General features: G+C 36.1%; 3 protein-coding genes across 3 annotated transcripts; 1 reads left to right on the plus strand and 2 right to left on the minus strand.

Moving 5' to 3' along the window:
* Positions 1-549: 549 nt before the first annotated feature.
* On the minus strand, positions 550-12,539 carry LOC114544653 (type I inositol 3,4-bisphosphate 4-phosphatase-like; the record flags this gene model as incomplete). Its single annotated transcript, XM_028563234.1, has 20 exons — positions 12,527-12,539; positions 12,374-12,397; positions 12,211-12,257; positions 12,052-12,099; positions 11,897-11,971; positions 6,170-6,227; positions 5,511-5,613; positions 4,751-4,879; positions 4,283-4,391; positions 4,092-4,138; positions 3,852-3,906; positions 3,547-3,607; positions 3,196-3,328; positions 2,824-2,876; positions 2,603-2,690; positions 2,343-2,470; positions 2,054-2,122; positions 1,490-1,613; positions 832-899; positions 550-594 (listed from the first exon to the last, which is right to left on the minus strand). Coding segments are annotated over exons 4-20 (1,377 nt in total), but the record flags the coding sequence as incomplete, so codon positions are not given.
* LOC114544655 lies at positions 7,661-8,645 on the plus strand. Its single transcript, XM_028563236.1, has 2 exons — positions 7,661-8,046; positions 8,275-8,645. Exons 1-2 carry the CDS (start codon positions 7,672-7,674, stop codon positions 8,518-8,520), a joined length of 621 nt encoding a protein of 206 aa, XP_028419037.1. The 5' UTR covers positions 7,661-7,671; the 3' UTR covers positions 8,521-8,645.
* A 206-nt stretch (positions 12,540-12,745) lies between the features above and the next one.
* Positions 12,746-16,425, minus strand: LOC114544654. The gene is made up of 8 exons (XM_028563235.1): positions 16,302-16,425; positions 14,186-14,279; positions 13,875-13,938; positions 13,699-13,746; positions 13,372-13,426; positions 13,148-13,266; positions 12,935-13,051; positions 12,746-12,829 (listed from the first exon to the last, which is right to left on the minus strand). The coding sequence occupies exons 1-8, from the start codon at positions 16,423-16,425 to the stop codon at positions 12,746-12,748; spliced, it is 705 nt and encodes a 234-aa protein (XP_028419036.1).
* Positions 16,426-16,789: the final 364 nt, after the last annotated feature.

Raw genomic sequence — 16,789 nt, forward strand, 5'->3', positions numbered from 1 at the left:
CGATCTTTGAAGATACTACGTATACAAGATAATAAGGTGTTTCAATTTAAAAAACATGCACCCCGCTTTAAACGAGGTTACTGAGTGAATACTGTGTAATTATACAAGATCTTTCAATGGTTTTTATCATACATGAATGGGGATGTACGGTATAATCATTACAGTCACCTTTCAGCTAAGTCGCATGTTCGTTGATCCCTTGAGTGAAAATAACTGGAGAAACTTGTATTAATTTTCCTTCTTGCAATTCTTTGGGTAAATAACAGAAATATTCTGTTTCGAGGAGTTGGTAACATGAATATTAGCCCTTGAAAAAGATACACAAATATATGTACTATATATGCAACGGTATCCATGCACCTGTTTTATTAACAGGCAAAAGAAATCGTCAGGGAGTTTAATAATTAGCATGATACTAAAGGCCCTGTTACACGTGCAATTTTCCTGCAACTTGCAATGCAATTCTTCTTTTGAGAGATGTAAATTTGGATACTACCAAACATCAGCCTTAAAGCCGTATGATATCGTGCGCTTGCAATTGTATTATACCTTGTTCCAGTGACGTAGGGAATCGTTTCTATCAGAGCAAGCGAACTGAAAAAAAAGATGATGAAAAGTTCGCTTAAGGAAATATAAAGAAAGATATAAGAGTTATAAGACTTGGTCAACACATTGCATAATGACGCTGTTTTCTGGACTAGCTGTTCTGTTATCGCCAAAATAAAGCCCATGAGGAATCTTCATTCTTTAACCTCACGTTATCCCTTGTCCCTTTACTGCATCCTAATAAAGTGCGCTTGTAAATGATCAGTCACATTTATGGTAAAGAACCTTAAATTTGACACATGAAAGATCGCGTATTGCAATGGACATGTCTTCTAACATTCCCATTTCATCACCTAAAAAATAGAAATATTAAAAACGATTTAGGCGTAAAACAGACCACAACATGCAGACGCTTGCATGGTCGCAATGTTGAAGTGTATGCAAAATACTGAAACCAGGATCGCTAAATAGCAAATACTAGAACAAAAATGCGTTATATAGTCACGGATATTTTGCACCCAGTTTGAAATTTAGCTTTAATCAGCCTTCGCTGAGTTTGTCCAGTGCGAATTTGCATGTGTCAATAACTTGAATTGCTAAAACATGCAGTGTAAATCGCAAGGAACACCCTTCTTATATATCTCCACGCAGAGGTAAAAAAATAGACAGAAAGAGTTCCATGCACCGTAAGTGCAGAAACTTCGTATTAAACAAATATACGTGCTGGTAAAATGTAAGTGTACTTCAGAAACAATTAGATTTTGCGCGGTCAACGCTGATATTATTGAAATTCGATGCCAATGGAAGAATTTTCTTCCCACAGAAATTACGACTACACATGCATGAAGTTACGATTAATTTCGGTTACACTCGTGCATGTACATTCGCAAGAAAAGAAATAAAAACATAGATATACTTTCCTTTCTTAATTCTAATAACTAACCGTAAGTACTCAGAAGACATTCAAATTCAGCAAGAACACCAATCTCACAAAGTTGTTTCATGAAACTTGCGTCAAATAGTGATGTGTAAATTTTAGCTTCAAATCCACAAATGAGTGCCGTTACCTTAAAACGTTACCATAAAACGGTTTAATTTATATCACCCTTGATCTACTATATATAAAAATAAACTCAACAAGACGCCTGCTCAAAGCGTTCACTCCGCCTGCATGCCAACTGATGAACATAAGTCATCCGTGGACCGTGTAACCCAGGGGCTTCTCGGTCAAAAATGAAGTTGTTTTGGGTTACCTGTAGAAATGCCAACTTCTGTCGCCCAAAACGACGAAAAGGAAAAAAGACCATGGCATTTTAAGACTCCGCTGCGCATACGCAGGCGGAGTAATAACGTAACCTATATATTGCCCACTAGCTGATACAAAATAAAATCAGATCTATACATTGCTTTTCAATTTAGAAATCCCTGACATGACTATTCTTATTACATTAAAGGGGGCCAGTCGAAGATTCTTCGCATGACAGAGTTTATACATTGAATAACTTACTGCCTGTGAAAGACAAATATCGCGACGTTGACGGAGGTCTTGCATAGTCTGGGCATGACGCGATTCTTCCTGAATAAAATAATAAATATTTCCAAAAGTTTATTTAAGAGAAGATGTCGCTATAACCTTTGCCAGGTATTACACATGCAAACACAATACAAATATATATGCCACAAAAATATATGGAAATTAGAGACGAAAGATTTTTCTATTATAATGTTAATACGCATTATATCTTATCTCCCTCTGCATGGGGCTTACAGTAACTTGTGTCGATAACTTTACTGACCTGAAGTAGAACGAAAATCATTCCCAAATTTAATTTCTTAATAAGAGCGTCAACAAAATAGTAAACATCATCTACCACGGAATCCAAAGTCTTCTCTCCTATCGTTCGCCAACTTTTCTTTGCTAAGTCTAAGATAAAACGTAGTTTATAGCTACTAGCTTACAAAACAACTCACTCAAAAACGCTTGATCCCAATTGGACAACTCTATTATGACACTTTGAAAGTAAAGGAATTTCGTGAGGCTATACGGAAAACCTACCATTCAAAATTAGCGGACTTTCTTTATTCAATTCATTAATCATTTTTAGAATCTGCGCCACTGAACTTTCAATAGAATTACGCAGAACCTATCGAAGAGTAATTTACATGAAAAACGTCCGATTTATTCTCTTCCTATATCCAATCAGTCGGTTTATTTGTGCCAAGCCAAGTTATTCAGTTTATTTGCGGTCAGTCTGCATGTTAGTGAATCAAAAATACCTGGCATTCGGGGTCATCGGCATCCTCCGATTCAGGTTGAAAATCATTTAGGCCTAAAGAATATATGAAAATTTATTACTTAAGTTAGGTACTACATTACCACTGCTTGGTCATTTACTGAATGTGACTTTCTCCCATGCAAGATGATCTCATTTTCAACCCACGCATGCATCTCGTAATCCCGATAACTATTTCTAGTCTATTCCAATTTGCTCCGCATTCGCCAAGTTAAGTTAATCCATGCATATACACACAGTTAGGGACATGTGGGATAAAGGTGATATAAAATATATAGGGTGATAAAAATTATCCCACACATATACCACAAAACGAATTACGAAATCTTATATATAGGAAATACGTTCATTCTACCTTTGTATGTGTATTTCTCACCATATTCTTCACGAGAAGTTGAAGCCGTGGATGGAATTGGACGGGATGTACTCAACGAAACAAGAGAATCGATGATAAACGTCATTTCATAGTATTTTAGAAGATCGTTCACCTACATGAGAAGTTCAATGGGAAATACATGAAAAGCATGCATGGGAAATAAAAAAACAAGGTTAAGACACAAAACCATTATTATCGGATCATTACTCAAGTTTTGTTTTAAAATGGTCGTGTCTCGAGGCGTCTCGCCGTTGTACAAAAGCAGATCAACTTGCCAGGTTCACAAGAAATAACCGAAGAGGTATATTCTTGGTCTTTGGTATAACTCACCTTTTCGTGCAACTTTGTTGAGAGTTCGATGACCTCCTCCAAGTTGTTATTGGCTAAAGCGCTAAAATGATGACAAGCGTAGGACAGCTGATTATATATAAATAATTTGTAGATAAAATATGCTCACAATGAGCATACAAATGATGTAGTATTTGTTTAAACCGCAAATAGGAAGCCACTTGCATGCGAATAGCGGCCCTGTATGTCATAGTTCCATGCCCGATCCTGCAACGGAGGCGCTGGCGCTATGCGTTACTTGGGCAGATAAAAAACAGCAGTACTTATATCGGAATCATATTTTATACCTTTTAAAATTTTTACATATATCCTTAAATGCATGTTTCAACAGTTCCAGTTCAACTAAAAAAGTGTACAAAGAAATTTATTTGTTATGAGAATGCAGCATATTATTGAAGATACATGAATTAATGGTAATTAATTAATATTGCGATTGCGTCATGTGTTTGGCTTCGATTTTATCCTTTAACCCTTATTATTAAAAATATCAGTAAAAATCAAAACATAAATAACGGACAATCCCTTACTTCTTTTATTCTTAGCTCGGTTTGCTCTGTTGTCACCTCCACTTTGCCTGAACATAAACCCAAACAGAGAGATGCAGAGAGTGTTATTACGCCAAAACAAGATGGTAAGCTAGTCAAAGATCTTCGCGCATGCGTTATACACACACTACACGTTTTACGAATCGGAAGTAAAGCAAGGTGTTTTTACGTACGTAAAATAAGCTTCTCTCAGGTTTCCTAGAAGTCTTCTCAACCCTCCTTTACTGTACTTCATTGAATGAGCCGATGGAGCCCCAAACGTAACCACATCATAGCCTTGTTCTAAATAAAGACATTGGCGAAAAAAATAAGTGAAACGCTCTTTCGATGATTACATCATTAATACATTTGGTTTTGGGAGTCCTTCTATATTGGATTGAGAGACAATCACACTCAAACTCATCGAGTCAAAGATCTACATCACGCCGTATCGATTGCATATATATAAGAGCTTGACTTTCAGTGTCGACCCTTAATCCCTTGTGATTCATGAGAGCGAGGCCCAAATTACGTGATCATCGAAGAAATGCATTAAATGTTGGAATGTTTGTAAAAATATTTTAGGTATACAATATTGCTATAACAGTATATTGCTATCAGGCCGGATATACTGAGCAAAATATAGGAGAAAAAATTAATACCATTCGTCCCATCTATGACTTTAAGTCTTTGCAAATGTAAGTTTGTTGTAACAAACGCCAAGGTCTTGTCCGTCTTCAGGCTGCTTGGTTTAAAATTACGCCAAGATGACACCCCTACATCTTGCCTTTCTGAAAAAATCCAATAAATTCAATACGTCGTAAATTAGGACGAAGAAGAGAATTTTCAACTATCAGGAGTGAATGGGAAGCGAGCGTTACACGCTTTCGTTTGCCCGTCAGTTACGCCTGGATTTTCTCCGCTACTCAGCAAGGAGCTCTCTACAGGTCATGTTCAACATCGCATGGTGAACACGTAATGGATGTGATATTGTGACATTACACTGATGACAGCATGTGGACAGAGTTGCAAAAAAGCTGCGGGTACGCGGGTACCACCCGGAGGAAGGTTTGCTTTGAATGAGGTTTGTGAGGAAGGTTAAAAGTTGAGCACTCTCATTGATCACATGCATGTACCAAAAAAACAAATATTTGTTTATGCTGGTTGCCACTTGACTCACGGCATGACGTAACGTCATTTTGAGCTAGGAAGGTTTTCAAAACTTGAAATCCTACCGGAGGAAGGTTGAACTCTTTTGCAACTCTGCATGTGGAATAGGTAATTGGGGGTGGTAGCTACATGTGACCAACATTGTATGCATGGTCATTCCTCAACATTTATTAAAATGGCAATATGACAAAAGAATATGAAATTTAAAAGTAAGTGTTTCTATTATTACTGCAAGTGATCAAATTTTCGCACCTCTCAAATTATTCAGATGACGAAATGATGCAGTATAATTACTGACTAATTTAAAATGGTTGTCGAGAATTTCCTGACGCACATTGTCCCAATCCGAGTTTAACTATGAATTGAAATTTAAAACATCAACGTTAAGAGCGAAGATAACCTGATAAATCATAAAAAAATTGCTTATATTATAGGTACTCCAGACCCTACAGTTTCGTGTTTTACTAAAACTACCAGACATTTCGAAAATTTAAATTTTCCCGACTGAAAGGGTTTTAAAAAACACATTTATATATTTTGAAATAGGGAAATTTCATTTTGAGCGAACCATGCAATTTGTACCAAATAATCATGAAAACTTGTAATGAATAATATGTAATATTGACAAGAGGGCTCAGACAAACTTCAGACAGATACTGGACTTTGCCTCGCAATTATAATATATATAGATCAGACTATCCGCGCATCCTATGAAGAAAACCTGTCGGGTTAGCGTCAGAAATTAGATTTCAAACATAAGACCAGTGAAATGAATATGACAGTTATTTATTACAGTTCACTGCATGAGACACATAAGCATGGGTCAAAATTGAGCCCGCCATGCATGCAATTAATGAAAATAATCACACTGCTAACTGTGGGAAAATACAAGTTGTCGATATGGCACTTACGTCGCCAAGATTATTTAAGTCTAAAATCTTTTGCTTTTCTTCAGATATGAAAACCTTCCTGTAAGAGGCAATAAGAGATTATGATCGCTGTTCACGATTGCACAATTCTTTTAATCATTGCATTATTAACTATAAGCAGTGCAGTTTCATGCATTAAAAAAGTTAGTCAATTCTTTCACATTTCGTCATGAAGTTGCATGCGTGTGTGATAGCCCTATAATGCAACGTAGAATAGATGTGGATATGTATAAGATAGACATGTGGAGTATTATTAGTGGCTAAACCTCCTCCCGATAATTAGTTAAGCTGCTCAGTTCGCGCAATAAGGGAAAATATTAAATTTGTTTTACATTTTACGTTTTAAAAAAGGTTTATTTATATTGTTATTATATCGGCTCATCAATGAGTATAGTAAATTTAGGTTTGTTTTTTTGTATATTTATGGTAATTTTGTATTTTGTATATTTATGGCATTCATGGTAATGTTTTTATGAGACAAAAGAGGAGAAAGATTTCATCATTTGAAATACAAATAACACTCGCAGTAAGGTTTTACAAGATAGACTCTTGAAGAACACCTGCGATCATATGCCTGGGCTAGTCAAGTATAGTCAAGAATGGAAATGGGCTCCATGGAGTTGATAAATTGTATCGTCTATCGATCTATAAAGAAGGCTTAAAAGAGATATTACGTAGCAATAGGCCGGGATAGTTTTAGTTTAACAATATTGCCTTTCAGCCCCTCAGAGCAATGCCGAACATAACAGGATGTCTCTTTCTTTATTTGCAAATTTATAATCCGTGTAAACAATGGTACGTAAACGCAATGAATCCGCTTATTCAGCTCAACGTTCATGCATCTCTTGGCAAATGAGTAATTAGTATTAATATAATAACAATATTAATACAAACATGCGGGTCGATTAAAATATCAACAAAATATCCAGATAGGACATTTATTTTAGCCTGTTATTGAACATTTTTCTTGTATGTTCACTGGAGCTGAGTTCCCCATTCTCGTAAAAATTTTGCATATGTTTGACTGATGGTCTTTGTTTGATGTGTGAAAAACAAGACACTCCACTTCGTGAGAAGGCTCCTCAAATACCTTCATATAATGAGGCTTCATTAATCATATACTTAATCCTAAACAATTCATATTGTTTAGAAATTATGACTTTTTCATGAGCAATATCACAAAGCAGTATTACACAATAGTTGAAACCAGCGTACACACTCAGGATTCCGTTCAAATTTTGCTGATGTAACGGCATTTATTCCTACATACGTCATCAGTCGCGCAGGCATCCAAATGTCGCAGAAATAGGGGACAACAGGAAAGATGAAACGGAAATATTATTTGTAATTAAAATGAAGTGAACTCATTCATCCATGCAAATCACTGAGTGATATTGGCATGTACAAAAGGTCCATATATACCTCGTGTATATAAGAACAGAAAAAGGTGCAGGGGTTCAGTTGACCAGATCTAGAGTTGGACAATGGCAGCCTTTCGCTCCAAAACTCTTCTGTTCGCTTTGCTGACAGTTGTTCTATTGGTTTGCACCCGTGGTGAGAGTTATGACTTCAAAGACGAAGCAGAAGGTTTACCATCGGAAAACGAATGGTCGAATATTGACGAAGAGTACCAAGAAGATCATATACGAGTGACACCAAGTTTGATTCAACCATCACGGACAGCAGCAGGCGTTCAGCAAACTCCAACACCACGAGCAACGCCTACTTTGGGCTTTAGCACAACACGAAGGCTCAGGTTTCGAAGGTTCAGATCAAGACGAGCAACGTCAAGAAGAATAACAAGAATAACAAGACCACCAAGACCCACAAGAAGGCCAAGACCTACTTTCCGGCCGAGTGTGAGTTATGCGATGTTATTATAAGCCATGCAGTTAGACTGTTAGAGTTAAATCTCTCGTAAACATTATTTGTGCATGCTTTCAACGATAGCCTTATTTATCGCCTATAATGGCGAATAACCCTAAGTATCTCTATATTTTCATATTAAATACTATATGCAATCATTGCAATGCATGCGTGTCTTTAATAAACAAAAAATAACCCAAAAATATTTAATCTTCTTTCAGGTTTGTCCATTTGACTGTGGTCTAACGTGCGTGGTTCCTAGGCGAACGATCTTCCAGCAAAGTTATGTTTGTGTTTTACCAATCTATACTGGTTGTCAACGGTGCTGCGCAACATATGCTTCATGTCGTAGATCAAATATTCCTCAATGGATATGTTACCAACGGGCATTGGATTGTGTTTGTGGTTACAGATCACGTTATAGAAATATAGATGCTATGGGCGTAGATGTATCGGGAAATTATTAGGCTAAATATCTTTTGAACTGCGTGCATACATAACTAATATTCATGCATTTATATAGTCACTGGGAACTTCTAGAATTCTTTTTGCAATAAATGATAAAGTGTTAAAATAATAAACATGCAGAAAAACAAAAGTGTTTTTGTCTTGGTAATTATTCATTTAGAACAATTTGGGATACCTTAGACTTAGCTAGTCCGAACTTATACGAACACATCCAGGCCGAATAGTGAAAAGTTTCAATACGACACAAGGGAGCAGGCCAAGCAAAGTTTATGCACTCCTCTAAATAATATCCGCCAAATTTGCAAGGCAATTACTAATATCCATGTCTCACTATTGTTGTTTTTGTTAAAGACTCGTTCACAATTGCTGCCATCATCGATTATCTTCCTGATAGATGCTAAAGAATAGAGTCATGAATGTCCAAATAAAGTAACCTATTTCTTAGACCACAGTTAATAAAATATACATGGTTGAAGACTAAATTAAAGTATAATACAACTCATTTCTCACAACAACTTCGTTCCTTTCTCGTCACGTGTCTATATTGTATTTGAGCCAAATTTACCAATGGCATTTGTCTTGCTAAGCTCCTCAACCTTGACTTGAAAATATTTTAATTATAAGATTGCTATTGGTTTATCTGTCCAAAATACAATAGACACGTGATGAGAAAGGTACATTTTTTTGCATAAATCTACCTCAACATAGTTAATGAGTTGTATTGCAGTTTTATGTCGTCTCCTCATTCTTAACTATTTCCTAGTTTGCCTCCGTAAAAGCCCCTGAATACTGCTACAATGCCATATAATGTCATGCATAATTAAAATTTCAAACAAAACCGCCATTACCCTGCAAAGTCGACTGCAATGAAATCAGAGAGACACGTCGTAAGGCATATAGCTATAGGAGCCCTGCTGCATGCATATATTCCGTGGTTTTGAGCAGGTAGAGATTCATGATATTTTGTATCAAACAACAAGAAAGCATGAAAAACACGATCACTAAATTAACGAATAAATTTCGTGGTTTAGGCCAGGCCATATGTTAATATTACTATTGCCACAAGTATATCTAATTAACAATTAGATTACGAGCTCGAGATTTCGGGCTTCGCCCTCATCAACTATCACCTCATAGAAATTGAGAGCAAGTAATCTAATTGTTTTAGTAGAATCAGTTCATCCTCAATCAAGTTCATCCTCAGAAACCTCAGAAAACCGCGAGCCGGAGGCCATTTTTCTAAAAAATACGCCAGAAATGCGACTGTTTGCGTACTCGCTATCTATCAACAATTAGATAGCGAGTAGAGTAGCCAATCAAATTTCAGCATTTGCAATAGTATGCTAGTATGATTCTACTAATACAGATTATACAGTTATAATAATAATGACTGCATGCAATGGAAACAACGATAATCACAATGGTAATAATGACTTTTAGTTATTTGCGTTCTTGAAAGGTATTATTTCATCATCTTCGGACGTCTAAGACGTTCAAGGTCACATTTACAGACAGTGATATAGATATAGTATAGAGAAAGGTCTTTATGATGCAGCAGACATCCCCTACTCTATAAGAAAACTTGAAAATAAGGAGCGGATGCTTACGGCAGCTAATAAAAAAACGTTTTGACGCACACGAAATGACATTTTTATATTGCCCTTTGCTGATTATGATTGTTCTCTTCCTGACAACCACGAAAGCCAATGCTTAAAATATAGTGACATTCATGCATGCAAAACATCAAAATCGCAATCTGAAGATATATTGAATTTTGTAAACGAAAGTGCGCAACCAGTAGTCAGGGATGAATATATGTGTGACACTGTGTCTCACTTGCATACACTTCAGTAATGGTTTGTTTCAATAAAGATATTCATTATATTACTTGGATCTATGAAATGCTTAATTCCAAATTTTGCAAAAAGCAAAAAAGATGCTTTTTAAAACGACCTAGCAATTGAAAAAGCTTCTTTATACGCTGTTTCATTCCAGTGAAGATTAAGACTTTGTTGAGTTTTTTCGAGAAGTTGCATGGCATGCATCCTGCCAACAGACACTCTTTAAATAAGTTTGAAAGTCTGGCACATGAAATGAAAAAGGAAGACGGTAACCTAAAGCATCTTTGTAATGAAATAGGTATCATGGGCGTTGACAATCATGGCCCGAAGGGCGAAATCTCATATAAAAGTTGAAATAGTGCATGTATAGTTGTAATACCAGCTGCTCGGCAGGGGATTAAGGCAATGGCATTATACCACAAGATTCACTCGAAAAGTATTCTGTTCGCGTTATTGCTAATTTTCTTGCTGCCATGTACATATGGTGAGAATTATGATGTTTTCGAAGACGAAGCTGAAATAGCATCAGATAACAAACTAATCGATATATCATCAGAAAACGAAGGTGACGAGCCATCAGAAAACAAATTTTTAAGAATAGGAGATGTGTACCGAGCAGATTTTGGACCATGGCGAGTGACACCAACACCCAGAATTGATGTTAGCCTCATTTCAAAATCAACAGCTGCTAGAGCACAGATTTCTTCAACGAAACAAGGCGAATAAAGGCAACACCATCAGCGGTCTTCCTGACCGTTCAACAAACACCAACAGAAAAACACCAACACCACCACGACAAACAACGCGTTTTGTCTTCCGTACAACCCGACGTATCAGGCAATATCGCACTACCAGGCGACCATTGAGTTTTACATCAAGACGACCTCGAAGCACGTCCAGACCACAAAATGTAAGACAATAAAAATGATACTATTATATTGTGGTAATAAATTTTTCGTGCAACGATGGCGTTTTCCCAATTCACATATATGTATACACTCCTTGAAATACTAAAAAATCATTCTCATGCGTCCATGACTGCAATGAAGAAGTGCACTGTTTTTGAATCCATTTTAAAATCATTATAAATATTTTTTAGTTACAGATCAATCAGCTGATTTTGTCGTGGAAACAGTCCCGCTGAATAACCCTAATATACGACTCAAGAACTTGCTATATGACTCATTAACTTGTAGAAACATCCGTGCATGCATGCATGGTTTAAACATATTATCAATAAAAATATGCGCATGCATGCCTCATCAATAGAAATAAAATACGAATACGTATATTTTTTCTTACTGTTTCTACCTATACTTTCTTTTTCTCGTATCAATTTCTGAAGTTTGATCTCGACGCATATTATATGATTCAGATTATAAATTTGAAATTATATCGCGGTATTTAAGCATTTGCAAAAAGGTAAACATTTTAACGTATTATATAGTCGGTAAACTATAGGTAACGACATTTTAGTTCGAGACGAAAACTAATCATTTTACTAAATGAAATATCATATTTACTCATGACTTACAGTAATTGTTGAGGAATTCTGAACGTCAGAAAGCTTTCGCCCATCATATCCACAAACTTCACCTCTGTACCCAAGCTAAAAAGTATCGAATTGACTTTTCAACCCATTATGATGACGCGATCTTTCGTTGCAGTAAAACCACATGCAATACTTACATTGTAGGAAATCTAAATGATCTTTGTAACATATTGTCGAATTTCGGTCTATATAGAAGATGAAAAAAACACCAATAATAACCGGGCGTCACTCTCCTTGATCTATCTTCCTAAGGCACCCTATAACACAACTGCTTCAAACGATTATCGTTTACGCACTTGTTTATTGAGCCACATCTTGGTCTGAACGTTCCATCAGTGTCCGCCTGAAAATAGGTGAAAAATCTTATTTCAAAGATTAAAAAAATACAATCATTAATACTTGACCAATCTTTCAAGGATGCATAATACAATCTATATTACAATAACCTTATATACCTACCAAAGTATCTTGAACAGTTTCAACCTAAAATACATGCATTATAGTATGACATTTTGTTGTGTTAGTTAGAAAGATTTCTCAGTTAAAAGAAAGAAAGATCTTTGATCTTTTGATCTTTGATCTTTAGATCTATTTTGATAAAAATTATTTTACCTTCCAGCCTAAATGTTATTGTCCCTGAGGCCGTTGGAGAGTCCAAGCCACTAAAACAGACAACATTTCGAAATTGTCATGACATTTTGAAACTGTTGACCGCGGAAACATGTAAAGGGTCCGAAAAAAGAAACATGCATGTTATAAAGGGTACACTAGTATTTGTTTATATATCATCCAATATTTATTCTCTGCTTCTCGGAAAGCATAATGATGAACTCACGTAAGAGAAAGTTGAATTTTCTGATTCGTGGAATCCAATATATCCTTGATTGTACAAACTGCCTGACCCAAATGAGTCATCTAAAAAATTCATCTCACTTGAAGAAGAACCCTGACGTTTTGTGCAATAAGACGATTTGTTTGAAGTTAAAAAATTACATACACTATATTTAGTGAACTACTTGCCTCTTCTTTATCTCGGTCGCGAACATCAAAGACAGCAAGTTTTAGTCTTGTTACCTCACTGTAATTTCCACCAGAAGGTATGCTTATAGTCGTCAAGAAATATGGGTGACGTTTTTGCTAAAACACAAGAAAATCCAACATGCACACGGAAAATTGGACAAAAACAGTATTGGATAAAAATCGCCTCAACAGGTCCTGATCATGCTGTAATACCTCTATTATTTCAGTCTGTGCAAGTCTGGACCAAGTTGCTCCAGGAGGGGTCATAGTACTAACAACTATAACTGCATTTGGATATTTATTCTCCACAGTTGGTTTTAGATCATTGCAAGCTGTGTAATAAATTGACAATATTTAGCTTTACTTAACATATTGTTCAGAATGAGTTTTTCAAAATTCTATACATGCTCGAAAGTTATAATTTACATGAACATTACCCATGCTTATTTCCAGCAACGGAGGTTTGTGAAGCGGTTTTGGTGGTTTTGGAGGCTAAAATTGCACGAAAAAATGTGATAAATTCCGCCGCAAACACGTGAGAGCAACTTCCTGAAGCAACCACTCCGTGAGGCTGCCACTATATGTGCACTATATGTTTTCTCATCGACGCAAAGTTTCCGCCAACTAGAGCTGGCGCGGGCGTATCAATCGATAATGCCGACCAGGTTGTTCACTTGTTGAAGCATTAAGAGGCCGGTGGTTAACCTGGTACCTCAGAGTATAAAGATGGGCACAGGTATATACTTACGTAAACAAATGCTTACCTCGCTGTCGTTATCATCACGAAATGGATGGTTATGCGGTAACGGGTGCTAAAATTAACAAGGGCAGTTTGCAATCCAACGGATATATGCATAATAACTAGCTGTGGATAGACTTGACTTCCCATCCCACAGTTCATGCCCATGCCCAACACGATATTGTTTATAATATTGTTTACCTCACCAGTCATCTCGGTAATCTGTTCACATAGTTTTTGTAATTTTTCTTTAAGCTTTTCGTAGCTGCAAGAATCAATCATCATTATATATACTGCATAGTCATGTAAGCTACGGTTCAATGAAAACTTAAAGGCTCGTTTACACTTGCGATTTTTGCTGCGATTTTGTGTGATTTTCTTCTTTTGATAGATGTGAACGAGTAATTAGTTACGAATGTTCTGGTGTATAAAAGCTCTTATTTGAACATCAGTAACTTATCACTCGTTTACATCCATCAAAAGACAAAATCGCATATAGCCTTAACACTAACCTTGCATTTTTTATATGTTTATTCCAGTCGTTATACTCAGCTTCGGAATTCGCCGCAAAATGGTAATGCTGTCCTTCGTCTTGTCTGTCGAACACTAGAAAATAGTAAGCCTCCAAAAATAAGAGCCGCCGTTCTTATAATTAAAATTAATTATTAGTGATGTGAGCAACGTGATGTGACTGATGCAGTTCACCTCCAGGCCCTTCTTAAGACAACTATAGCTATTACTAGAATCCCCCAGAGTTCGTCTTGCCAAAGTTGGTCATGATAAGTGTCAGTAATTGACATTTTTAATATTCGATGATGAATTTTATCCACCTTTAACAGTATCAACACTATACCGAATTAAGTATACCATGCATTTACACTTCATATAAACAGAATGCTGGAGGTAGTAAAAGTTCGTGGATATAAAGAGCTATACATAATTTTTATTTCGAAGCCCCGCCCAAAAATGCTCATGAAAATATCGTGATGAGGGAATTAAACTAATCAAAAGTTAACTCGTTTGTTGAACGTGACACGGTGCGACTTATTAATTACTGAATGAGGTCAAACATGATATGAAAAATAATCAATTTCAACGTTTAGTCTATAATTATTTGACGAACAGATCGTTAGTTTAATGAGGCTATGTGTTCGTTGTTGCATTGTGCATGTGCATGACGACATTTGGCGACGACCTCAATCACATGGTAGTGAAACGTAGCGCAAAACGTTTGTTTCCTGGGCACTTAGTTCGAACTGATAGGATAGAACTGATGATAGATAAAAAATAGCCTTTGCATCGTCGTTTGGAGTTAAAAAAATATCGTATTTTGCATATCTGTTTATCTTTTCCTTCTCCTGAAAGCCTGGTCTGTCATGACGGCAGGCCGGCATTACGATGAAAACAGAATATCACATTTTCACAAATTTTACTGATAAGAATGTGAACACATGGCGCGACATGATGGCGGCTACCTCAAGTCACGTGGACGAGTTTGTAATCTCAAAAGTACACATTTTTTTTGAAATGCAAATTTGGGACTTGAGGAAAAACTAGTAATATCTTTTGATTAATTATATTAGACCCATCAATATACAGCCAATCTTTAAAACGTAAAAGCTTGATGTTATGGGAATACGTGAAATCCATATTATAGAAGTAGTGATGTTTCAAAGACAGCCGGAGAGACATGTATAGATGGCATTTCCATATCAATATTGTCATATTTGCCAAGAGTCATTACGTCTTTATCTCATTTTTCTATTTAACCATCTGGCACTTAGTCTTAGATGATAGGCCAAATAAAACAAAAATTATTCCAGGCTATCAAAAGTCAGTTTAAGCAATTATAGAGCTCTTGAAATGAAGAAACATGACGCGAAACGAAACGTCTACAACACCAACTGCAGAATTTGAAAAATATTTGGAATATTGCGTTTGGGAGAATTTAAAGTTGTTACTTGTCACTGGCTTTCATTGCCGGCCATGCTATATCAACCATGTCGTCTGTTTAACTTACAATTTCATACAAACGCTCTTGATAATAGTTCTCAACTATCTAGCTATCCATGCGTTTTGGAAATCGCCGCAGTTAAAACGGAAAACTTCGTTTTTCGTTGTAATGGTTTTATCTTCAAACGACTTAGCAGCTGGACTCATTGCAGAACCGCTGTTTTTGCTACATCTGAGCAGGGAAATACGTGGAAATGAAAGATGTTTTAATGTCATGATGAGCAACCTAGCAATTGAAATACTTGTGTCTGCATCAGTTGTCACATTTTTGGCTCTAAATTTTGAAATATATTTGTCAGTCATACATCCAGTTTTTCATAGGGAAAAAGTAACGAATAGACGTATTTTCAAAATCGTTTTAATCCTTTGGTTTGTCCATTCGTTACGAGCCTACTTTTTTATATATTTCATCGATCAAGGAACAGTGAAAGTAATACAAACCGTATTTATAACACTAACTATGCTAGCAATGGTTTTTATGCATACAAGAATTTTTTTGGCAGTATATAACAGACGTAGGATTGACGTTATCACTGGTCGTGCAAACATTAAACGTCGAAAGGCTTTTCTGCAAGGAATACGCGATGCTAAACATGCTTTTTTGTTTTTTTGTACATTCAGTTGCTATCTGCCTTTCTGCCATTGAGGTTAGCTTGACGCCAAAAGCAACGTTTAAAGCAATCATTTTAAGTTCTTGGAGTACGACACTCATTTTCTCACTATCAGTTCTTAATTCCATCTTGTTCTATTGGCGCAAAGTTATTGCGGAAAGAAGCATTACGTTGTCTTCGAATAAAATTTTCACACTGATATTTAAAATACAAAGTAGTATACTCATGTAAGATATTTTGAACGTAGCATTTTAACCTATTCATATTTTCAATGTAATAATATTATGTAATGATATTTGAAATATTGGTGACAACGCGGGTCACATCAGCAAGACGAGTCTGAGGTCATTAATTAACCACCAATAATATGCAAATATTCATTCTCTTCTTTCAAAATATATTTACGAGAATATAAGAGTTCTGTATAACTATCATTAATTTTGCAGAAAGGCTGTTTGCATAATCAGATCGCAAGTTGTGCAGTTTGATTTT

This window comes from Dendronephthya gigantea, unplaced genomic scaffold (assembly GCF_004324835.1).
Source record: "Dendronephthya gigantea isolate DGI-Jeju-01 unplaced genomic scaffold, DenGig_1.0 000894F, whole genome shotgun sequence".
NCBI classification, from domain to species: Eukaryota; Metazoa; Cnidaria; class Anthozoa; order Malacalcyonacea; family Nephtheidae; genus Dendronephthya; species Dendronephthya gigantea.